At 45.0% G+C, this 26,658-nt stretch overlaps 1 protein-coding gene across 3 annotated transcripts in view; it reads left to right on the top strand.

The window, feature by feature from the left end:
• myo16 (myosin XVI) overlaps positions 1–26,658 on the top strand; it is a 259,436-nt gene that overhangs the window by 228,647 nt on the left and 4,131 nt on the right. For 2 of the 3 annotated variants that reach the window (XM_055871717.1, XM_055871716.1), the window contains exons 31-34: positions 5,548–5,927; positions 6,111–7,355; positions 9,024–9,179; positions 11,936–12,021. In XM_055871717.1, coding sequence (XP_055727692.1) covers positions 5,548–5,927; positions 6,111–7,355; positions 9,024–9,179; positions 11,936–12,021 — 1,867 coding nt within the window. Of the gene's footprint in view, positions 1–5,547; positions 5,928–6,110; positions 7,356–9,023; positions 9,180–11,935; positions 12,022–14,818; positions 14,908–26,658 lie in introns of all 3 variants that reach the window. The other variant, XM_055871718.1, reaches the window with a different exon arrangement.

Here is a 26,658-nt window from a genome sequence, read left to right as displayed (position 1 = left end):
CAAAGTCAGTAACCTCTTCAGACACACACAGACACACAGACACACAGACCCCCCCCCCCCCCCCCCCCCCCCCCCACATGGTCCAGAGGGACAAACAGATGGCTTCCTCCAGATTAGAGAAGGAAATATCAAACTCCAGAGTGAATATCATATTACAGCAAGTCAATTAGATTGAAACAATTAGGTGCTGAAATAATACATTGGGTTTCTTTATCCCCCATATTGACCTCTTTAGCACATATTTGTGGCATGACAGATGATGCAGACAAGCATTGTGGATGGATAATTATTAACTTGTATTTAACCAGGAAAAAAACACATTGAGACCTAGGTCTCATTTGCAAATGTGCCCTGGGAACAATACAGAAAATAAAATTGTACACAATTTAAAACACAACATTAAATAAATAGCAAATAGTATATACACAATAAACAATAAAACATAAAAAACATTTATAAATATAAAATCCCTAGCATTTCTCCTAAACTGACCCAGAGACAACAACACATCCAAATGAAATGTTACTTGGAGATTATTCCACATGATAGAGGCCTGGTAGATTTACCCAGGTCTGTGGATACACGTGGAGTCTCCAGCATTAATTAACCAACCCTGTGACCTAGTGTTGTAATCCCAGTTTCTATATTTGAACAATGATGTTAAGTAAATTGGTAGTTTATTGAGTAAGGCTTTATAAACAAAAACAGAATAAGGAAGTGACCTACGTGTTTTTAGTGAGGTCCAACCAAATGTATGATAAAGGATGCAGTGGTGAAACTGTCAGATGTTATAAAATGAAGTGCGCTGTGATAAATTATGTCCAAGGGTTTCAAAACACTGGTAGCTGCATTCATGCTATATTCTATAACAGGAATAAATGTAGACCGAATGATCTGTTTTCTACTATTTAATAAAAAGCAAGCCCTATTTCTGTAGAAAAAGCCCAACTTAATTCTTAATTTCTTGACTAAATCGTCAACAAGCTTTTTAAAAGATAGCTTTTTGTCAATCCAGATGCCCAGATATTTATAGGCGGGGACACGATCAATGGGGGCACAATCTAACGTACTTAAGCACAAATCACCAGTTACATTATTACATGATTTAGAAAATAACATGTAATTGGTTTTAGCAGCATTTAGTACCAACTTCAGGTCAACCAATGCTTTCTGCAAGGTAGTAAAAGCAGATTGAAGAGTCAACAGATCCTGAGCTGCTGTAAGGGCAGTAGCGTATACAATAGTGTCATCTGCATACGGATGGAAGTTACAGTTTTGTACAGATAGACCAATGCTCTTAATATGAATAGTGAAAAGAACTGGACCAAGAATCGAACACCAAGCAGCCCGATCTAAGCCAATCGTAGAGAGTTTCTGAAAAAGTAAGGGGTGATCCTCAGAGTCGAACGCCTTGGACAGGTCAATGAAGAGGGCAGAGCAGTGTTTCTTCCTATCTAAACAATTTATGACATCATTTAAAACCATAGAAGTAGCAGAGATGGTACTATTACCTGGTCTGAACCCTGAATGTTTTACATTGAGAAAAGATGTAGCAGTTAAAAGGGATCTGAGCTGCGTAATAATCAATGATTCCAAGATGTTTCCTAGGCAAGAGAGTTTGGAAATGGGACGATAATTATTTACATCACCTTTATGTAGAGGAAGCACATGGTCCGCCTTCCAAACTCTAGGGATAGTACTCAATATAATTGTCAAGTCAAACATGTGCTAATGCTTCCGCAATCAATGGAGCAGAAAACTGGAATAAGAAGGGATCAAGCATATCAGCCCCAGTAGATTTTTTTTTTTTACATCAATCATAAATCGTTTTTACAATACATCAGAAGTAGACAGTTGCTCCAGAGAATACAAGGATTCACTGGGGGTTGTCTGGTCCTCTATCAAGTCAACTGGCAGCTGGGAGAGGGACGAGCAGTTTACTGACTGACCCGGGTCTATTAAACCAAGATTTCTTTCAAACAAAAATGCATGACTTATCAAAACATTTTCGAAAATTATGTCAGAGTTCAGTATACTTTGCTTGGGTAGGGAAGGAGAAATTTCCATGCTTTAGCACCTTAACTGTTTTCCAAAATGTAGATGAATCACCAGCAGTCAGCGATATAACTTAGGATGTAGCTTGATTTAGCCTTTTTTTTAACTAAGGACATGCATTTATTTCTCAGTTCCCTGAAAAGCTGCCAGTCCACAACAGCATCAGTTGGTCTAAAGGGATTTTATAAATTTTTTGGTTTTTAATTTTTAGCGTTTAAACGGAGCCTGTTTATCTGCCTGTGATAGGAAAATGAGAAGTGCTCAAGAGCAAATTCAGGATCAGGTATACACTTGATGGAGAAAAGTTCTGAAAAGTACAAGTCATGGATAAACGCTTGGGGAGAAAAGTTCTTAAAATGTATCTTCCTAATAATACGGGGATCAGAATTATGCTGTCTAGTTTTTCTAATACAGGCTATGGGAGAATGATGAAGATCTATCTATATTTTTCACATTTAACCGAGTGGGTTTTGTGATTAGCTGGGTTAGATTAAGATCAAGACAAGTGTTCTTAAAGTCATCTGAGACAGGTGTCAGCCAGTCCAGGTTAAAGTCACCTAAGACCACCAGTTCAGATGATATAAAAGGTTTTAAATGCTCAGCTATGATACTAGTTGCATCAACTAATACATGCACGTTTTGGGTCATGGTCACATCTAAAACCAGGATTTCACATTTCTGGGATATAGTGATATTAAGAGCACATGATGCTACAAAAGTGGATTTCACATCGCCACCCCTCCACCTATTCTCTGCATATCACATCTAAAAATGTTGTAATTAGCGATGTCAATGTCCTTATCCATGATCGAATAATTTAACCAAGTCTGATAAAGCAAGAATGTCTGTGTTCGTGTCATGCATCCAGATATTGATAAATTCCATCTTTGACATTATACTTCGCACATTTAAATGTAACAGATCCAGTCGTTTGTGAGACTTAAAAACAGCAGGGGTGTCCATATTTACCCTAACCAGGTCGTTATAAACTTGATCATTAAGTAAGTCAGGAGATTTCATAGGAATAGAAATGAGGTTATCAAAGCTCGCCCCGATGGGGCTGCGGCTGCGTCTATTTGGTGGCAGTTTAAATCCTATTGAAATTAAGACAGGGATAATGTAGATTTCCTTGACTTGACTAGAGTATTTAACATCAGACATAGTTTGATGTGCGATGATTGTTGGTATAACCTGGTTAGATTGCAGGTTATATCCCAGTCAGTCTCTTAGAGCAGCCTTAAAATGGCCTTGCAATGTATAAGCCCCGAGATAGTGAATTCCGTCTTCTTTGTAGAATCTTTTCTCTTTCCAAAAAGTGTCAAAGTTGCAATTTAAAAAAAAAACTTTATTTAACTAGGCAAGTCAGTTAAGAACAAATTCTTATTTTCAGTGACGGCCTAGGAACAGTGGGTTAACTGACTTGTTCAGGGGCAGAGCGACAGATTGTTACCTCGGGGATTCGATCTTGCAACCTTTTGGTTACTAATCCAACACTCTAACCACTAGTCTACCTGCCGGCCCATAAAGACAACACTGACAGAGTTACAATAACTCTTTAGCCAGACCTGAAGTGATAGCAACCTACTGAATCTACCGTAACCACGTCTCATCGTGGTTATGGGACCCGATATAATGTGACGTTTGTTTTGGTATTTCAGTTTTGCAACTTTGTGTCATTAAATCCCACATGTACTATAACAGTATCTATCTATGGATTTTAGTTGATGGCTTCAGGAAGTAGCGTAGCGATATCCTTTACTTTTGCACCCGGATAGCATAGGTTTCTAATCCCTGGCAAGAAGATGCTCCTTAACATTGAGCTTCCAATGATGAGCGCAGGTCAGATCCCCCCGCTACCGTATCTCCGATCAGCGACAGGCGCTGCAGAAATCGGCTGGGGAGAAGGCCGCATCAGTGTAGAAGCTACACCATCTGCATACCCGGTGTCTGTATGCCCTGAGGAAGACAGCGGGGACAGTGGCTCAAAATGATTTGAGTGTTTAATATCACAACGCTGCGAGAGAAGAACAGAACACTGGGGTGCGGGTCTCTTCGTCCACCTCAAACCTCACACTACATTCACGCCTGCCTGGGGTAGAGCTGATATCATCCAAATTTTGGCTAGGTTCAAAAGGCGGTAAGGTGGGGAAATGCTCAAGATCCATAAAAGTTCCGTTACAGTGGTCTCTTTGAAAAAAGGCATCAACAAATGCGGTTCAACATGAGGCTTCCTTATTTAAAATGAAACACTCTTCCAGATGTTTAATTTCCTCAAGTAAAGTAATGATCCTCTTCTTGGCAGCATTTATTTCGTGGCATTTGACACAGATTAAGTTTTCAGAAAAGTCCTTCACTGGGATGACATGAACATGTCACATACATTTTATTTAATGGCCTTAAGGAGTTTTCACTGCTTTGTGTAGAAACAGAACACCCTTTACTCAATTCAGCCATTTTGCTTACCAGAATGGGAATAATTATGTTAACCCCTCTTAAAACTTCTTATGGGCAGGTGGACGGTAGCGTCCCACCTGGCCAACATCCGGTGAAATTGCAGAGTGCCAAATTCAAAATACAGAAATACACATAATAAACATTCATAAAATAATCTGCCCCCTAGCTGAAAGAGGTTAAACTCACAGATATTATTTTAACAGTTTTAGAAACTTCAGAGTGTTTTATATCCAATACTACCATGCACATGCATATCCTAGCTTCTGGGCCTGAGTAACAGGCAGTTTACTTTGGGCACGTTTGTCATCCAAACTTCAAAATACTGCCCCCTACCCAAGAGAGGTTGATCTGCCCCTTTTTTCCCAATTTTTACCTAAAATGACATACGCAAATCTAACTGCCTGTAGATCAGGACCTGAAGCAAGGATATGCATATTCTTGATAGTATTTGAAAGGAAACACTTTGAGGTTTGTGGAAATGTGAAATGAATGTAGGAGAATATAACACATTAGATCTGGTAAAAGATAATACAAAGAAAAAAACGTGTTATTTTGTATTTTTTAGTTTATTAACAACATTTCAAGTTCATAACTGTGCACTCTCCTCAAACAATAGCATGGTATTCTTTCACTGTAATAGCTACAGTAAATTGGACAATGCAATTAGATTAACAAGAATTTAAGCTTTCTGCCAATATCAGATATGTCTATGTCCTGGGAAATGTTATTATTACTTACAACCTCATGCTAATCGCATTAGCTTACGTTAGCTCAACCGTCCCGTGGGGGACCCACCGATCTGGATTTGTATTAGATGAAAAGTAATTATATTATGGTTGTCACTCTAGAGAAAAATTCAGTTTATTATGTTTGGTTGAAACCAGGATCAAACATCAAGGTGTGGTCAATGGTGAGGGGAAGGAGAGAGAGGAGGAGAGAGAAATTGAGCAATAGAGGGAAAGAGAGGAATGGGGTTGAAAATTGTCAAATGTTCATTTATTTATCATGTGGATATTATTTCCTGCCCCCCTCCTATAGGGTTGTTGAGAAGAGCAGAAGAAACCAAGATGGCTCGGTTAGTGGGGGGAGCCGGACTATCCGCCACTTCCGCTCAAGCTCAGTGCCCATCCCCCTGGCTATGGAGAACTTGGTACATTCCAGCCCTGGACCATCCATCAAAAAAGCCCTGCAGCAGGTGGCCTATAACAACGAGGATGGGGGAGGAGGGGGGGGGCTGGCATCACCACGGAAACAGCCTCCCCCCAAACCCAAGCGGGACCCCAACACTCGTTTGAGTGCGTCGTACGAGGCGGTCAGTGCCGGACTGACCCTGGGACCCTCGAGAGAGAGTCCCACCCCCGAGAGCTGCGGGTCGCCAGCAGGGAGCCCCCCAAAAACACAGCTGTCACCTACGGATGGTACACACAATTATGACATACTTCTCAACTATCATTACCTCAGCCGTTATGTACCCCAAAACACTGCTATCTCCAACAGATAGTGCATATATGCACCACAACACCCCAACTATTACAACCTAAGCTTCTTTGAAGCTGTCAGTGAAACTGTTGTGAACTGCTTCTCCTCTCATCTCTCCCCAGCTCTGTCCAAGCCGCGGCCCCACAGTGATGACTACACCACCATGAGGAAGGTGCCTCCTCCCAAGCCCAAGAGGAGCCCAAACACCAAGCTCACGGGCTCCTACGAAGAGATCAACGCTGCCGGCATTAACCTCCTCCAGCTGCGCCCTGCCGACGTCAAACTGGCCCTGCTGTCCCGCGCTGGGGGACTGGGGGGGGTGATGCGGCACACAGCGTCTGTGGATGGCACACAGGGGGTGACACTGAGCCTGCACCATGACCAAGATGAGGAGGATGTGTACATAGAGATGGTGGGGGCTCATGCCAGGAGTTACAGTCTGGGAGGGGGCCACCAGGACCCCCCCGACAGCCCCCAGCAGGGAGATGCCGAGGCCGTCTACGAGGAGATGAAGTACTTCCTGCCCGAGGAGGTGGGACTTCCGGTGGGAAGCACGGTTGCCATGGGGACGGCCGCTGGGAAGTTGGAGGTGTTAGGGTTGATGTTAGGGGGGTTAGGGTTGGGCTTGTCTCCCTCTCAGAGTGGGGAGGGGAAGAGGGCAGGGCTGGGGGGTCTAGCCACCACTATGGAGGCCCAAACATCCGCCATCGGAGGAGCCAGCAATATCCCTGCACCCTTCCCCAACCTGCTCCCGATCCGCCCCCCTCTCCTGGTGTTCCCCCCCTCCCCCGTTACCTGCTCCCCTGCGTCTGATGAGTCGCCCCTCACCCCTCTGGAGGTGAAGAAGCTGCCTGTGTTTGAAACCAACCTGAACTACGCCGGCCCAGACAGCCCCCTCTCCCCCCAGTACTCCCGCCAGCGTGCTGACTCCTCCCCCTCTCTCTCCGTCCTCCTCCCAGACAAGCCCACTCCTCCTCTCACCCCTCCTCCTCCTCCCCCCAATGCCCTGCCTCCCCCCTATCGCCCCCCCTCCCACTTTCCTTTCCCCCCAGAGTCCAGCATCCTCTCCCTTACCCGGGCTGCTTCCGTCACGGGAGGTGGCAGCTCGGACTCTCCCAAACCCTCCTACTCCTCCTCCTCTCATAGGGCTGGAGGAGAGAAGCCCCCTCCCTACTCTCCGGCCAAGTCCACCCGTCCAGAGCCACGCCGTTCCCACTCCTGCTCCTCCTCGCCCCTGCTGTTCAACCCAGCCAACGGGAGACCCCTGACCAGTCCTCAGCCAGCCCTGGATGAGCTCAACACCCTGTTCAGCTCTGGACGCAGCCTACTCAAGAAGACCACTACAGGACGCAAGATGAGGGAGGGAGGTGAGTCACAATGTAACACACACACACACCCTCAAGGTCTTTCCATTGCTTCTCACACTTCTCCTGAGCCTAAAAAGTAGCTACATAACTAAGAGTGTATCCCAACAGTTATTTAACAGCGAGAAGCTCTCCCTGTCCCTCCCTCCTCTCTGGTGTCCTGGCGTTAACCTTTGTTTTTCATTAAAGATGCTCCATCACTCAGATTTATGAGGCAGCATTGGGCCGACCCTGACCACACCTGGACACTGCCTCCACCGTAGGGGAGAGAGAGGGGAGAGGGGAGGAGGGCAGACACATACATTGACCTGAATGGGGATGCCTGTTATAGTTATTATTTCTCTGTGGTCACGTGATTACTTCCGGTAGTGTTCTACATTAGGGCCCTAACCCTTCATCTGTCCAGTGAAACCCCTGGCGTCATGGAAAGAGTCTGCATGCCAGAGGAGGCTGGTAGTCAGGGTCTTGACCGCTGTGTTATTTTGAGGGGTGATGGCGGGGGGATCTGAGAACGGGAGATGCTGCTGGGCTTAACGGGACAGCCTGCTTCCGTTCCCTCCCCGGCGCTAAACAGTTATCCGTGACACCCGATGCTCCGGGGTGGCCCGCGGATTAGGGGAAGTATCCCAGCCATGCCTGTGACGAGCAGCCTGCTTCTCCTGTGGGATACGGGAATGCTGCAGGAATGCCACGGGGAAAGGGCAGGTGGCGACAGGGCATTCCCCCCAAAAAAATCTGTCACAGGAAAAGCATTCCCTTTGATTTATGCACACACTCACACACAATTCTACAAACACATACCGTTCTTTCATTTACATTTTCACTCAATCACACACATAAAAAACCCTGTTCATCTCTCTCTCTCTCTCTCTCTCTCTCTCTCTCTCTCTCTCTCTCTCTCTCTCTCTCTCTCTCTCTCTCTCTCTCTCTCTCTCTCTCTCTCTCTCTCTCTCTCTCTCTCTCTCTCTCTCTCTCTCTCTCTCTCTCTCTCTCACGTACTCACATACTCACATACTCAAATACTCACATACTCAAATACTCTCACACACACACACACACACACACACACACACACACACACACACACACACACACACACACACACACACACACACACACACACACACACACACACACACACACACACACACACACACACACATAGTGACTCCTGTTGATATTTAGTCCTCTTGTGACCAGGAGTCAGGCATTCCTGATATGGGACGGCAGAATTCCCGTCACGCAACACATACAGACACACAAACGCAACACACACACATTCTGTCTGAGAGGGTTCTCTGAGCTGGTTGGCCTGGTAAGGGGACAGGTGATTCAGGATTATCGTCCCAGGATTCTTGGATGTAGAAGGGGCATGGGCTTTTGGGGGACTTTTAGACAAGACTAGACTTACAGTTTAATATTAGACATTCAATTCAATGTATGGAAACAAACCTATGGCAGTAACATTGTAATGTGTGTGTGTGTGTGTGTGTGTGTGTGTGTGTGTGTGTGTGTGTGTGTGTGTGTGTGTGTGTGTGTGTGTGTGTGTGTGTGTGGGTGTGTGTGTGTGTGTGTGTGTGTGTGTGTGTGTGTGTGTGTGTGTGTGTGTGTGTGTGTGTGTGTGTGTGTGTGTGTGTGTGTGTGTGTGCGTGTGTTTGTGCCTCCTCCCAGGGTTCAACTCCAACATCAACCTGCCAGGTAGAGAGGAGCACCCAGGCTCCACCCCCACCTCCTCGTGTCCGCAGCTACAGGACAAGAACGCCAACAACCACGCCCCCCCCTCCCCAAGCCCCACTCCCATTGAGAACGGCAACCGGCTGTCCAACGGTAAGAGCCAATGTAGGTGTTGGGGTCAGGTGAAGTGGTGAACGATAGGTGGTAAAGAGGTAGGGTGAGAAGAGAAAAGATGAAACGATCCCAATGATTCCTTTGGTTCCTCCTCGTCTCTTCTCCTCTCTCCGTCATGATCATTGAGGGCTGATACCAATATGACTTCTGTCAGCTACATTAGCCAGCAAGGTCACATCAGTAATCCCACAGGGACATAAAGGGGACACTTAAAGACTATTGGGACATGACCACCAGTCTTTTTCAGGATGTGTTGTAGCGTATTAAATCACATATATCTTACGTTATTGCATATTGCTTCAATCACATATGGCCATATCAGGCCTCTCAGACTGGTGATAACCATGAAGAAGTGATGAGGAGAGGAATCTGTTAAAAATACTATTGGGATATGACCCGGGGGGTTGAGGGGTGTAGAAGGTAAGAAACCATAGACATACATAGGATATGATGAGTAGGAGGTCTAGGCCATTCTAGACACTAACTCAGGAGTTCTGAGTGTGATGAAGCCACCAGCCCACCTGGAGTCTGTAATGGAGGGAGTATGAAGAGAGAGAGATTTATGGTTGTGAGTTCTGGGGTCCGCTCACCAACTAAGAATTCACAAAATGGGACATTGCATGCAGAATTCTGCCCCCCAAATATCCTCTGTGTACAACGTTAAACACCAAATAATGCATGCAGAGCAGAATTTGTTCGATACCTGCTAATGATCCATAACAAAGCCATCACCTACAGCGAGATGAACCTGGAGAAGAGTCCCCTAAGCAAGCTGGTCCTGGAACAGCAACACAATTAGACCCAACCAAATAATGAGAAAAAATATATATAATTACGAGACACATTTGAAAATTAATATATATATTTTTTAAGCAAACTAGAATGCTATTTGGCCCTAAACAGAGAGTAAACAGTGACAGAATAGCTGACCACTGTGACTGACCCAAAACTAAGGAATGCTTTGACTATGTACAGACTCAGCCTTGCTATTGAGAGACTCCGCCGTAGGCAGACCTGGCTCTCAAGAGATGCTATATGCACACTGCCCACAAAATGAAGTGGAAACTGAGCTGCACTTCCTAACTTCCTGCCAATGTATGACCATATTAAAGACACATATTCCCTTCCGATTACACAGACCCACAAATAACTTAAAAAATAAACCCAATTTTGATAAACTCCCATATCTATTGGGTGAAACACCACAGTGTGCCATCACAGCAGCAATAGTTGTAACCTGTTGCCACAAGAAAAGGGCAACCAGTGAAGAACAAACACAATTGTAAATACAACCCATATTTATGTTTATTTATTTCCCCTTTTGTACTTTAACTATTTGCACATCGTTACAACACTATAGATAGATGTAATATGACATTTAAAATGTCTGTAATCCTTTGGAATTTATGTGTAATGTTTACTGTTCATTTTTTATTGTTTATTTCACTTTTGTTTATTATCTATTTTCCTTGCTTTGGCAATGTAAACATATGTTTCCCATGCCATTAAAGCCCTTTGAATTTAAATTGAGTGAGTGAGTGAGTGAGTGAGTGAGTGAGTGAGTGAGTGAGTGAGTGAGTGAGTGAGTGAGTGTGAGTGTGAGAGTGAGTGAGTGTGAGAGTGAGTGAGTGAGTGAGTGAGTGAGAGTGAGAGAGAGAGAGAGAGAGCGCAGGAGGGAGAGAGAGAGAGAGAGAGAGCGCTGGAGGGAGAGAGAGAGAGAGAGAGCGCAGGAGGGAGAGAGAGAGAGAGAGAGCGCAGGAGGGAGAGAGAGAGAGAGAGAGCGCAGGAGGGAGAGAGAGAGAGAGAGAGAGCAGGAGGGAGAGAGAGAGAGAGAGAGAGAGAGAGAGCAGGAAGGAGAGAGAGAGATAGAGAGAGAGCAGGAGGGAGAGAGAGAGAGAAAGAGAGCAGGAGGGAGAGAGAGAGAGAGAGAGAGAGAGCACAGGAGGGAGAGAGAGAGAGAGCACAGGAGGGAGAGAGAGAGAGAGAGAGAGCGCAGGAGGGAGAGAGAGAGCAGGAGGGAGAGAGAGAGAGAGAGCGCAGGAGGGAGAGAGAGAGCAGGAGGGAGAGAGAGAGAGAGAGCGCAGGAGGGAGAGAGAGAGCAGGAGGGAGAGAGAGAGAGAGAGAGCGCAGGAGGGAGAGAGAGAGCAGGAGGGAGAGAGAGAGAGAGAGAGCGCAGGAGGGAGAGAGAGAGCAGGAGGGAGAGAGAGAGAGAGAGAGCGCAGGAGGGAGAGAGAGCGCAGGAGGGAGAGAGAGCGCAGGAGGGAGAGAGAGCGCAGGAGGGAGAGAGAGCGCAGGAGGGAGAGAGAGCGCAGGAGGGAGAGAGAGCGCAGGAGGGAGAGAGAGCGCAGGAGGGAGAGAGAGAGCAGGAGGGAGAGGGGTGAAAGGAGAGGGTGAGAGGAGCGATAGTGTGGATGCCGGGGGATGAAGAATGAAAGACAGACAGAGAGACAGACAGAGATGAAGGGAGGAGATAGATACAAGAGAATAGACAGGAAGTATTAAAGGGGTTGACCCAGAAACTGAGAGGGATTCAGTATTACAGTGCAAGTCTAGAGTGACAGAGTACTTACCTCCCCTCCACTGCAAGGCTTTCCCTTCCTCAGGTACTCTGTTTATCCATCTCTCCACTTCAGTCTTTCAAAGTGGCTCCACTGGCTGATATCTTTCCCTCGTGTGTGTGTGTGTGTGTGTGCTTTTTGTTTGTTTGTGTGTGTGTGTACTTGTTTTCTGTTCAGGGTCAATGGAAGATGAGGGTCACACCAAGACATACTCTTCCAGCTCATCGTCTCTGCACAGGCATATGGACAGCCATCACACTCAGGTAAATACACACACACACACACATACAGGCACAGCCACTCTGTCGGTGAGACTGTGTTGGTGGTTCCAGTAGCCCTGGCCCTCTGTTGTGTTACCTTATTTAGACCAGGTTGCCTAACCTCTCTAAATAGTCTTTTTAGAGGTGAATCTCTATGAATATGCTGGCATTACAGCACTGTCCTTTCATTGTGGAGAGTGAAACTGGCCTGCCACACACACACACACACACACACACACACACACACACACACACACACACACACACACACACACACACACACACACACACACACACACACAGTCAGGATGTGTGTCAGGCCCGCTCGTCTGTTTTGGGTGATGTTATTTTTTCATTAAGACTAACAGTAGCAGTATTGAACGCTACTTTTCACTTGTGACGTGATCTTCCCCTAGTTCCCAAGACACTCAATGCTTGTGGTGTATGGTTACAGGACTGGATTTCATCCTCCCCCCCATCACAAGGTCCCATGACTGCGTCATATAAGGCCGATCAAGGTCAAATGACCAAGTTGAAACCATGAAGCTCCTTGACACACACAGAGTACATCTCAGTTGATAAACACACAAACACCCACACACACTTGCGCTGTGTGCCTTAATAATTAAAGTAGGGCATGAAATATTCACTGGGACAGAATCAATCCTACTGCGAGAGACGTTTGCAACACCAATAACACCTCGGCAGCAAAAGAGACACAACCCTATACCCTGACACCAGATCCTGAACTAACTCTCTTCTCTACCACCACAACTATCCCAAACCAGTTCTCTTAACACACACACACCACCACCACCACCACCACCACCACCACCACCACCACCACCACCACCACCACCACCACCACCACCAGGCTGGTGTAGAGCAGGTCTCAAGTCATAATGACAAGATTTCAATTTAATATAATGGACATCGGTTAAAACCGACCAATATTTCCTCTGGATTATCCTGACATTATCTATCTCAACCTGTCCTCAACCTGTCATCATTAGGAGATTCCAGGATGTAATGTAACCGCTCCCCATAATCCACATTGTTAAAACACAGGGAAAATCATTCTTCATAATTATTGATTGGATCTGATAGGGATTCAAATGTGAGTTAAGATGAGGAGCGTGTTGCTACAGTAGGAAGCGAACAAGAACGTTCCTATCAGCGTTCCGACCGGCTCAGGTGACAGTATTCCCTTGAGATTCCCGGGAATGCCGAGGAGGCACACGATGTTCCCGGTTAGTTAATGGAGTATGGGTGCTCTATCAATCAAATTTCAATCAATCATATGTATTTAGAAAGCCCCTTTTACATCAGCAGAAGCTATACAGAAACCCAGCCTAAAACCCCAAACAGCAAGCAATGCTGTTGCTTATAGAGACACACACAGAGGGAGTGCTCCTGAAAAGGCTGGAACCTCTGTCTTCTGTCTGAACCTTTGTCTTGTGTGAGAGAGGGATGCGAGTTTTGTATGGCCGAGAGGCAGGGGGATCACTGAGTAGTTCTATGGAGCTCCTTAGTGTCACGACTTCCGCCGAAGTTGGTCCCTCTCCTTGTTCGGGCGGCGTTCGGCGGTCGAAGTCACCGACCTTCTAGCCATCGCTGATCCACTTTTCATTTTCCAAGACAAAGCGTCTTGTCTTCCATCACACCTGGTTCCAATTCCATCAATTACATGTTGTGTGTTTAACCCTCTGTTTCCCCTCATGTCCTTGTCGGTAATTGTTTCTTGTAGTGCTTATGTACGGTATGCTGGTATTTACCGGGTTTTGTTTGACCCATTTATTGTATTGTTCTGTTGACGGTGGTTTATGGATATTAAACGACACCGTTGTAAATCAGTTTTCGCTCTCCTGCGCCACACTTAGTGTGTAGTGTTAAAGATTGATGTTCCAGCACATTCTGTTAAAACAGCTGTTCAAACAATAACAAGGAAAACTCCCCGCCCATGTTTTGGTAAAAAGCTGAGGGATGGGCTGGAGAAATGCAACCACTCTATAATTCATGGACATAGCTATGGATCCAAGGACTGACCACCCATGATATCAACATTATACTTTTAACCATGTTTGTTTACATTTAATTTGTTTATAAACATTGGAGTAAAACAAGCTTATATTTTGGGTTCTGATGGGTTACGACAGTTAACCTAAGCTCATGAGACATTTATTTACAAGTTATATTCTTCAAGAATCAATGGGTACATATCATTCAGTCCAAAAATGGATGTAGCAACTGCAGATTGCCCCTTTAAGGACAGGCCCAGTTATTCTTACTCTGGCTTAGAACAGCTCCTGACAGAGTAGCACTCTCTAGACAGGTTCATTCTGGAAGTACTCTCTTTCACTCTCTAAGTTACTCTCTGGTGTCTCTAAACATGTGTTCTTTCCTTCTCTGACCTTTTAACGTCTCCCTTACATGGTATCGTGTGGAATATGCATTCCCTTTTTTATGACTGGAATATGCCATGGTACGAATCCACTGAAGCATTCCATGACACCATCATGTGATAGTCAAAGAACACGGTATGGATTCAGGGTATGTCAGGTGCCATGTAGTGCTTATTGCTCTTTTTGTATGTCCTCAATGGGTCTTTGGTCCCATTGAATCTTAACAGTAGTGTATTGCAGAATTCTGCTCTCTCTCTCTCTCTCTCTCTCTCTCTTTCTCTCTTTCTCTCTCACTCTCTCTCTCTCTCTCTCTCTCTCTCTCTCCCTCTCTCTCTCTCTCTCTCTCCGTCCTCCGTACTAAAGGATATGGCTGTCTTTCTCTCTTTATCTTCTTCCAGAGGGGTCATCTCAACTTCTCGCCCTTCGGTGCGGGGGCTGCACTCTAAGGCAAGGCGGGCGCCGGAGCACCCCTCACATTAGGGACGGGGTGAGTGTGGTTGACCGTATCATACCCTAGCTCGATGCTCTCCCTCCCTTCCACACTTCCTCTTCTTGTTCAATCCTGTAACCTGTCACCCTGCTCCTAGGAGAAGTTACCCCTAACCACAGATCTATGATCAGATTGCCATCCCTGTAATCCTAAACTTCCTAAACCATTAGGAGGGGAAAACTGATCTTGGATCCGCGTGTATAAGAGGCAACTTCATCCTACTCTCTTCCACTCATCGCTCAGAAAGGAAACTGCAGCTCTGGGTTTGACTCTGTGCTCCACTCTCTTGTCTGACATTCAGCTAAGGGGTGGGGGGAGTGATCCCTAGTTAAACCCCTAACCCTCAGTCACCTACTACAGGTTGTTCATCTGAAAGGATTGGACAGGTATACGCAATATGGCGAAAACTCCACCAAGCCAATAGGAGGGAAAGCTAAAGCAATAACTGTATTGTTCATTCCATGAAATGTCTATGGGGGAGGGGGTAAGTTATTACTTATGTTTTAGGCCATGAATTAGAGAAGGAAGTGTGTAGAGTCAGGTGGGAAGATGAGCTGGAGTCACACAGTGTGCAGTACAGAAGTGTGCAGAGAAGTGGCCCGTAGTGGGTAAAGTGTATAGGGTAAGTCAGGAAAGGGCAGTGAGAGAGTTAATGGTATACATGCTCCCAGTTGGTGAGGTGGGGTTAGATTGTTAGGTGGTGGAGGTAAATGGCTAGCGTAAAGTAGAGTTTAGATGAGGTAGTTTGTCAGTGAATGGTTCTCTCCCATGGAGCAGCTCAATGAGAGTTGGGGTGTAAACCAACCTGTCGTACGGCTCAGTGGAGTGACCCCGGGCTAACCTCAATATAAGTAGCTTAGGGAGCTGCCTCCACATAATCACAGCCTGGACAGGCCCCACTCAAAGATGGACATGTTTGGAGAACGTTAATCATATGTTTGGGTGCAGACCTTGGTTCTCAGTTTCTCTGTCAGACGTCCTTGGGTGAGGGATGCTCTTGGAGGTTGTCCTTGGACCACACACACACACACACACACGCATAAACAGGCACACAGGCACACACGCACGTGCACACACGCGCACACACACAGAGACAAACACCCAGAGACAAACACACATACACTCATTCACAACAGTGTGCTAAAAGTGGGTGTATATTCATGTCGACGTCTGTTATCTTCTCAAACAAAAGAGAGCTGCAGTTTTTTTACAGTTTTTTTCTCTGCTCATCTGCTGGATTGTTTATGTTTATAATTCATGTTTATAATTCATGGTGCCCATCCCCTTTTCCTTCACAGTGGCATTCATCAAGCAATTAATTTTCTTTGACTACGATTGAAAAACAATTGTTGAAAGGATCGGCATAGATTATTTAATGAAGGAAATTGCTTGTGATTGCTACATTGCTTCCATATGATGGAGGTGATATGGAGGACCTTGACCTATATCTGCATATCTTTGATTACCCTTGATTTCTGTTTCAGTCAAGAAAAAATGTAAAAGTTTGCTGAAATTCACGCAAATGAGTGCCAAGATAGATGTAGGGCGACTATGGAAAAATGCATTGTGATTGAGAATGTAGTTTTACTGAATATCTCAAAAGACAGCCTAGCATTGTTCCCGGGATCATGAAACATCCATAGTGAATTTCCATTCAACATTAAAATGTAACAGAGAATGGTACACCACATTCCCATAGTTATAGATTAAAGTAACTCCTATATCCTCCATGAATGTCCCTCAGGGCACCTGCTGTCTTTGTAACAACACAACAAACGATGCATTCAGCATTGCCCTGAAAAAGCCCTTCATTTTAATCCTTGGGAACTCATTATTCTTATGATAAGTTAACTGGTGTTGAAAACTCAATAGGGACTGAAGTGACTTCATTCTCCGTCCCTATCTAATCAGGCCTGCCTCTCTGGATGGTTGGAACCCGGTCCCAGTTCCATTATGATGAGTTCATTGAAGAGGTGCGAAAGACTCCGCGACCCAGAATCCCATTCTATTAGCCACATTCCAAACTGTGTTTATGTGGGATTAGTAGATCAGGAGAGCGGGGAAAGAGAAGGAGGGATGAATGGGGAAGAGAGGGAAGAGGGGGATGGATAGCTTTTAATTGGCAATGAACGGGTGTGCTTTAGTGCATGTAGACAGTGGTGCTCTGCACTGATCTCATGAGGAAACGCATGATTGTTTGTTTGTTTTCTCCCATTGGTCAGTTCAGTAGAGTGACTGCTGAAGGACCCAATTGTGCCACAATGCCAGAGGGAGGTGAGAAAGGGATTAGGGGGCACCCAAAGGGTTCTCTGGTTCTTCTCCTAAGGCATGGAAAGGGACAGAAACGAGGGGAGGAAGAATAGAGAGAGGGATAAAGAGAGTGATTGAAAGAGGTATGTAGAGGACGGGGCTGGGCGGAAAGGCGTGAGAGCTTGTCTCCCCACATCCAATCCACTCAGGATAATCCCAGTCTTACATGAGAGTGTGTGTACACAATGTGACATACGTGTTTGTGTTGTTTGTCTGTGTATGTTCGTGTGTATATGCAGGTCTGGTGTTGACCTGTCGCACACAGAGCCTTCTCAGAATTGAAGCGTGTGTGTGATTTTGTCCTGCTGGGTTCCCTGAAATCTCTCTTTTTCCCTAAGCCATGCGTGTGGAGCAGGGAGGCCACACATCTAGGTCATTAGCGGTCACTCCTTCTTTCTCGTGCTTTCTCTCTTGTGGGTATGTGTGTGTAATTTAGAGAGAATATCAGCAAGGTCCTTATCTTTTCCTTTATTAAGATTATTACTCTGGGACACAGTCTGTGTGTGGGTCAGTGGCGGTCAGTGCCATTTATGATGAGGGAGGACAATTGTTTTTTTCATGGGCATGGCCTTATTTCTATTACAGCATGTTGGATGACTTTAATTCATATTCCATTCACCCAGTTCAATGTAACATCGATAAGTTTAGGCTACTACATGATACTCAAATTTCCCCTATACCCATCATGAGTTTGCTACAACCTAGCGGAAGACTGAAAGTTTACAGTGTAGGTGCACACAGGTCTAGAGAAAAATTTGAGATAACAGACAGTGACACTTGGACAGACTGTGACACATTCAATATTGCCTTGCACACTCTTGCCTGCATCTAGCTTATCTAGGGTGTAATCATTAGTCCAACAGTTGTAAACAAGAGTTTCTATCGGACACATTCAGGTATTTTTATCCCCGTTTCATTTGCTTCCGTTTAAGAAATGTTTTTCTCCAGAATCAGTGGAATGAATCAAGCATAAACACAGTTCACTTTCATAAGCAGCAACGTTGTATTCCTTCTCTCGTCCATGCACTCTCTTCCTCTTACCTTATCCCTTTGTTTGTGGACTTCAATGAACAACACATCAGCGACCAGGCGAAAAAAACTTTCCAAACCAAACCATGTCATAACTGCTACACACAGCCTACATAGTTGTCCACATATTACAGTAGCTAAAGTAAATCCTAGTCAACATAGCTAATAGAACTAATGCGTTAGTAATTTTCTTTCTCTCTCTTTGAGTCTACTACTCCACATTTTATTGCACTGCATTTTTCTACCACATTTTATGCACTGCAGTGCTAGCTAGCTGTAGTTTATGCATTTAGTACTAGATTTATTATCTGATCCTTTGATTGGGTGTCAGTTCATGCCAGCAGCATACCACCCTGCATACCACTACTGGCTTGCTTCTGAAGCTAAGCAGGGTTGGTCCTGGTCGGTCCCTGGATGGGAGACCAGATGCTGCTGGAAGTGGTGTTGGAGGGCCAGTAGGAGGCACTCTTTCCTCTGGTCTAAAAAATATCCCAATGCCCCAGGGCAGTGATTGGGGACACTGCCCTGTGTAGGGTGCCGTCTTTCGGATAGGACGTTAAACGGGTGTCCTGACTCTCTGAGGTCATTAAAGATCCCATGGCACTTATCGTAAGAGTAGGGGTGTTAACCCCGGTGTCCTGGCTAAATTCCCAATCTGGCCCTCAAACCATCATGGTCACCTAATAATCCCCAGTTTACAATTGGCTCATTCATCCCCCTCCTCTCCCCTGTAACTACTCCCCAGGTCGTTGCTGCAAATGAGAACGTGTTCTCAGTCAACTTACCTGGTAAAATAAAAAATAAAAAATAAATGCAACAAGAGCTCTGATAGGTTGGAGCACATCCTCCGGATGTTGTCATAATTACTATGTTTGTCTATGGAACTGACTCTTGAGTTGCGCAGCGGCCTAAGGCACTGATCAGTGCTAGAGTCGTCACCACAGATCCAGGTTCGATCCCGGGCTGTGGGATCCCGGGCTGATCCCCGGCTGTTTGGCCGGCTGGAATGTCCTAGTCCCATAATGCTCTTGCGACTCCTTGAGTGTGCTGGGTGCATGCATGCTGACTTCGGTCGTCAGCTGTACTGTGTTTCCTCCGACTCATTGGTGCGGCTTGCTTCCGGGTTAATCGAGCAGCCATCACGGTTGACAACTCCATTGTGTCCTCCTCCCAGAGCGCTAAGAACCTTGGCGTGATCCTGGACAACACCCTGTCGTTCTCAACTAACATCAAGGTGGTGGCCCGTTCCTGTAGGTTCATGCTCTACAACATCCGCAGAGTACGACCCTGCCTCACACAGGAAGCGGTGCAGGTCCTAATCCAGGCACTTGTCATCTCCCGTCTGGATTACTGCAACTCGCTGTTGGCTGGGCTCCCTGCCTGTGCCATCAAACCCCTACAACTCATCCAGAACGCCGCAGCCCGTCTGGTGTTCAACCTTCCCAAGTTCTCTCACGTCACCCCGCTCCTCCGCTCTCTCCACTGGCTTCCAGTTGAAGCTCGCATCCGCTACAAGACCATGGTGCTTGCCTACGGAGCTGTGAGGGGAACGGCACCTCAGTACCTTCAGGCTCTGATCAGGCCCTACACCCAAACAAGGGCACTGCGTTCATCCACCTCTGGCCTGCTCGCCTCCCTACCACTGAGGAAGTACAGTTCCCGCTCAGCCCAGTCAAAAGTGTGCGCTGCTCTGGCACCCCAATGGTGGAACAAACTCCCTCACGACGCCAGGACAGCGGAGTCAATCACCACCTTCCGGAGACACCTGAAACCCCACCTCTTCAAGGAATACCTAGGATAAAGCAATCCTTATGCCCCCCCCCCCCCCCCCTTAAAAGATTTAGATGCACTATTGTAAAGTGGCTGTTCCACTGGATGTCATTAGGTGAATGCACCAATTTGTAAGTCGCTCTGGATAAGAGCGTCTGCTAAATGACTTAAATGTAAAATGTAAATGCAGTGTGTCAAGAAGCAGTGCGGCTTGGCGGGGTCGTGTTTCGTAGGACGCATGGATCTCGACCTTCACCTCTCCCGAGTCCGTACGGGAGTTGCAGCGATGGAACAAGACTGTGACTACCAATTGGATATCATGAAATCTAGGAATTTAAAAAATAATAATAATAACTATGGAACGGGCTGAGAACCAAGAGCATCCAAGGTTTTGTATTGAAGTCAATGTACCAAGAGGAGGACGGAAGCTAGCTGTCCTCCAGGCTACTGGAGACCTTCATTGCAAAACAGTGTGTTTTAATCAATTATTTGGTGACATGTGAAAATATTTAGTAAAGTTTTATCTAAAAAGGATAACTTTTTCAATGTTTCACTTTTTATTTTTATTCACGGAGGAGGATGGTCCCCCCCTTCCCCCACTGAGGAGTCTCCACTGGTGTGGGTGGGTACATGTCTCGCCTGTGGACTATAGATTTGAATCCAGACAGATTTTGTGCATAGCTGTATTTATGTTATTTTGTCTCTGTCGTGTAATGCTTTGAACATAGCAGTATAGTATACAGTTGCAGTAGGAAGTTCACATACACTTAGGTTGGAGTCATTAAAACTCGTTTTTCAACCACTCCACAAATTTCTTGTTAGCAAACTATAGTTTTGGCAAGTCTGTTAGGACATCTACTTTGTGCATGACACAAATCATTTTTCCAACAATTGTTTACAGACAGATGATTTCACTTTTAAGTCACTGTATCACAATTCCAGTGGGTCAGAAGATTACATTACGTCAACTGTGCCTTTAAAAATTCCAGAAAATTCCAGAAAATTATGTCATGGCTTTAGAAGCTTCTGATAGGCCAAGTAAATGATTTGAGTCAATTGGAGGTGTACCTGTGGATGTATTTCAAAGCTTACCTTCAAACTCAGTGCCTCTTTGCTTGACATCATAGGAAAATCAAAATAAATGAGCCAAGACCTCAGAAAAAAAAATTGTGGACCTCCACAAGTCTGGTTCATCCTTGGGAGCAATTTCCAAACACCTGAAGGTACCACATTCATCTGTTCAAACAATAGTACGCAACTATAAACACCATGGGACCATGCAGCCATCAAACCGCTCAGGAAGGAGACGTGTTCTGTCTCCTAGAGATTAACGTACTTTGGTGCGAAAAGTGCAAATCAATCGAAGAACAACAGCAAAGGTCCCTGTGAAGATGCTGGAGGAAACAGGTACAAAAGTATCTATATCCACAGTAAAACGAGTCCTATATTGACATAACCTGAAAGGCCGCTCAGCAAGGAAGAAGCCACTGCTCCAAAACAGCCATAAAAAAGCCAGACTACGGTTTACAACTTCACATGGGGACAAAGATTGTACTATTTGGAGAAATGTCCTCTGGTCTGATGAAACAAAAATAGAACTGCTTGGTCATAATGACCATTGTTATGTTTGGAGGAAAAAGTGGGAGGCTTGCAAGCCGAAGAACACCATCCCAACCGTGAAGCACGGAGGTGGTAGCATCATGTCGTGGGGGTGCTTTGCTGCAGGAGGGACTGGTGCACTTCATAAAATAGATGGCATCATGAAGACAGGATAATGATGTGGATATATTGAAGCAACATCTCAAGACATCAGTCAGGAAGTTAAAGCTTGGTCGCAAATGGGTCTTCCAAATGGACAATGACCCAAGCATACTTCCAAAGTTGTGGCAAAATGGCTTAAGAACAACAAAGTCAAGGTGTTGGAGTGGTCGTAACAGAGCCCTGACCTCAATCCATTTGTGGGCAGAACTGAAAAAGTGTGTGCGAGCAAGGAGGCCTACAAACCTGACTCAGTTACACCAGCTCTGTCATCAGGAATGGGCCAAAATTCACCCAACTTATTGTGGGAAGCTTGTGGAAGACTACACAAAGTGTTTGACCCAAGTTAGACAATTTAAAGGAAATGCTATCAAATACTAATTGAGTGTATGTAAACTTCTGACCCACCGGTAAGGTAATGAAAAAAAGAAATGCTGAATTAAATAATTCTCTCTACTATTATTCTGACATTTCAAATTCTTAAAATAAAGTGGAGATCCTAACTGACCTTAGACATGGAATTTTTACTAATATTAAATGTCAGGAATTGTGAAAAACGGAGTTTAAATGTATTTGGCTAATGTCACGGCCGTCGTTAAAGGAAGACCAAGGTGTAGCGTGGTAAGCGTACATTTTCGTTTATTTGAATAAATGTTGCCAACAAAACAACAAAACAAGAAAAGACCGTGAAGCTTACAAGGGATATAGTACACCCAAACAAAGACAACTTCCCACAATGACACAAGGGAAAAAGGCTGCCTAAGTATGATTACCAATCAGAGACAATGATGGACAGCTGTCCCTGTTTGCGAACCATACCCGGCCAAAACATAGAAATACACAAACCTAGAAAACAGAACATAGAATGCCCACCCCAAATCACAACCTGACCAAACCAAATAGAGATATAAAAAGTCTCTCTAAGGTCAGGGCGTAACAGTACCCCCCCCCCCCCTTAGGTGCGGACTCCGGCCGCAAAACCTGAACCTATAGGGGAGGGTCTGGGCGGGCTCTATACGCGGTGGCGGATCTGGTGCGGGACGTAGACCCCGCTCCACCTCTGGCTCACCCCACTTTGGTGGCACATCTGGTGCGGGGACCCTCGTCGCCAACCACGGACTGGGAACCCTCGTTGCAGGCCCCGGACTGGGGACCCTCGTTGCCGGCCCCGGACTGGGGACCCTCGTTGCGGGCCCCGGACTGAGGACCCTCGTTGCGGGCCCCGGACTGGCGAACCTCGTTGCGGGCCACGGACTGGGGACCCTCGTTGCGGGCCCGGACTGGCGACCCTCGTTGCGGGCCCAGGACTGGGGACCCTCGTTGCGGGCTCCGGACCGGAAGCCGTTGCTGGAGGCTCCGGCCCGGAGGCCGTGACTTTTCTAGATTCATAACATAAAACAACATAAAGCAATTATCCCTTAGTTCTAGCACAGCAAATACTTCAATAGTTTAAGCATATGTTGCTATATTTATTGATCGTAGGGGTGTTAGCAATCAGTGACAGAGTTGACAAGCCTCTGATTGAGTTGACAACTGATACTCAAAACAGATTTTTGCCTCTAGAAATATGTTTATTATAAACATTTGGAAAATTTGGAAAATTATTCATTTAAAAATCCCCAATAAGAATAACCATTCTATCAGATTTTACAGCACTGTGACGGAGTTGACGTTAGACTAAATCTTACGGAGTTGACAAATTAGTATCAATTTAGTTTTTGCTCAGTTGCTTTATGACTCTAAAACCTAATTAAATGTAACATATCTGAACCATAAATCATATTCTATCTTAATCTATAAGGATGATTGGAGTTCACAGATTTTGATTGTGACCATGGTGATTTCAGTATTGTTTGTTTAAATCAATGAAATTGTGATCCTTTGCTCTGGACAAGCATATTTCCTGGCACAGAGCCTACATGGAAATCAATAATATTTAAAATATTTTGAAAATTACAATAAAATAAAATAAATAAAATAAAATTCCCCTAAATATACATTTTAAGCAAAAATTATGAATTTTTCCAACTATAACAATAAAGTTTCCCTGCCGGACAATGATTTTCCCAACTTTTAAGAATCCCTGAGATACAAGCACATATACAATGGCTAGGTAAATAAAAAACACTGTTCAACCTATTTTACTGTCTTCACTATACCCTCTCAGTTGATGTGTACTGGTCTATGTTGTACTTTCTGATTTCCCCCCATGGCTTTTCTGTTCTATCTGCTTCCCCGGTGTTTTATCCCAGTGGGAGTTGGCCACCACTAACCTTTGATTGACAGCTGAGAATGACCACTGTTCATCCCAGATTATAATTTTATTACCATACTATTACCATATTTCTTTATACCGTCTCTCGCTAGGGGAGGAGTCATTTAAGAGAGCAAGAGAGAGAAATATAGAGATAAAAAGAGAGAGTGTGTGTGCGTGTGTTCGTGCACTTGCAGTCATGTGTGCGTGTCTGTCTGAGTGTATGGGTGTGTGTTCGATTTAACATGTTTGTATGTGTGCTTGCCAGTTGTGGCGATTGATCGTTTGTCTCATTTGAAAAACAAAATTACTTCATATTCTATCAATAGAGTAAATGAGTATATGTCATCTGTGTTGGCTGTGTGTAGGGGAAATTAATTGCATCATCTTTACCATGGCTACTGTAACATCAGACTACCAGATGTGGTTGATGTCACTCATTAAGGAGTAGAGTCATAGAATCACAATCAGTCACTGTGGACTACTGAATGTGTCTATGTGAATAGCATAATGTCATTATGTTTGTTTGTCTGTTCATGTGTCTCCATGCATCTCTATCTTGTGTGTGTGCGTGCGCACGTGCATGCGCATACGGGCTGGGTAGTATACCGTAATTTACTATATATCTGAATTGATGCACAGACCGGTTTGAGTTTTTTGTACTTTTACTTATATAATGGTATTTCAATGTTTGGTTTGTTAAATGTGATACGCTACTTCGGTGCGTTTAATATCCATGTTTGCTACTACTAGTCATCTCTCTCCCTCTCCTCCTGCTGCTGCATGCCGCTAACCACACCAAGCCCTGCCCCCTCTCACTCAAGGAGAGAGCAGTTGCTTGATCAGTGAGTCACAAGCGCTTTCTTGCCGTTCACTCTCCATGGTCAGATGAAGGTAACAATGTTGGTGACATGCTGCTTTCCACAAGCGTTTTATACACAATATTTTTGTGTGTCTTACAGTCTGCAAACTACTATCTGCTAGTTTGTCTTTTCTTAGCAAGGTGTTGCTAAAATATTTAGTGTTAGCCGCTAATGCTAATCGCTAGTTAGTTTCGAAATGTACTAAGTCAGCGCAAACGTAGCTAGCTAGCTAATGCTGCCTGGTACCAGTGCTGGTGTAGGCCTAGATACACCTGTTTGTACAACAGTATCTAATCTGAGAGGAATAGCTGAAACATGAATTTGTTGGCTAGCTAACTAGCTACATGAAGTAAGAAAACATGTCATATAACATCTAATTAGGGTCACCTGGAAACACTGACTAACACTTTGGTTTTTACCCTGTCAGTTAATTCCTCCCTGGTTTATTAATTTGTTGTCATGTCAAACAACAATGTGTTCAAGGTGCTGCCCACTATATTCTAACTGTAGAATTAGAATAATCATTGTATTTCCATGATTCCAACAGCTAACAATTAACTAGGCCTATATTTTTTGCCCATATCATGCTACATGGCACAGTGTTGAATTTGTAATAAAAGTACAGGAAATGCAGAAATTGATGAAAAAATAAAAACATGTTTTTGTTTGGAGTTGGATTGAACACGATAAATGGAGAAAACCCCATTGAAGTCACTTATAATTTATGCGTTGCCACCCCAGTGTCATGAACTACTCATAAAGCATATTTAGAACTTTTATTATTCAAAGACATAAAATACCGTCAAAACTGTCTTGATATGATATTTTGTCCATATCGCCCAGCCCTAACGTGCATACGACAGTAGGACACCGTGTGCATGTCTGCTGTTCCAGTAGCCAGTGTTCCTGGCATCATGGCTCAGAATAGCCTGGCAGGGATGTGTAAATTATAGATTAGGTCACTGAGCACTGCTGGTACAGGCTATCAATATATGTGTGTGGATGTGTCTGTCAATGTGTGCGCGCATTACTGTGCATTTGTGTCTGTGTGTGTGTGTGTGTGTGTGTGGCCTGGATTCCTAGAGTGCGTCAGTGCTGTACTGTGTGCTTGGCGTAGTGCAGGGAAAATGTTGCGGTATGAGTCCCTGCTGTGGTTTTATTTAGCCGTGACGCTCTGCTCCCCTTCTGAACAAAACAGAGATGGAAAACACAGACAGGAATTGCCATCACCTCAACATCATCAGCATAGCAGCAATAGCTTAACCACAACACAGACTGTGTGTGCATGTCTGTATCTTAGCTTCTGTTTACTGCAGTAACGCAACAGGTTCACTTCTATACCCAAGTCAGTGAAACAGTGGGTTTGTAACCAGGGGAAAGGGGTTAGACCAAACAATTTTGGACACCTCTCCACTACATTGAGAACCCTTATACAGTGTTAAAGCTATATGAGGAGTTTCAGTTTTTGCCCTTAGCAACAATCAGTTGGTCGCTGGTCGGTCGCTGGGATTAAGTGGCTGTGGATGATTGGAATTCTTGTCTGATTGATCTGCCTGCGTATTGACTGGCTGGTGACTGATGACGTGCTGCACAGACACTGACGGGAGGCTTGGGGGGTTATGGGTGAAGCAAGTGTGTGAGGGGTTGCTGCTGCATGCCACCATCCTGTCAGAGCCCATTGTCAGCTCACAAACACACACACACCTTCATCCCTGTTAGTGTTGATATATAGACTCCACCGAATCAGGATATGGAAATGATATG

This window comes from Salvelinus fontinalis, chromosome 19 (assembly GCF_029448725.1).
Source record: "Salvelinus fontinalis isolate EN_2023a chromosome 19, ASM2944872v1, whole genome shotgun sequence".
NCBI lineage: Eukaryota > Metazoa > Chordata > Actinopteri > Salmoniformes > Salmonidae > Salvelinus > Salvelinus fontinalis.
The sequence above is the reverse complement of the archived record's forward strand: the minus strand, read 5'-3'. Positions and strand labels throughout refer to the sequence as shown.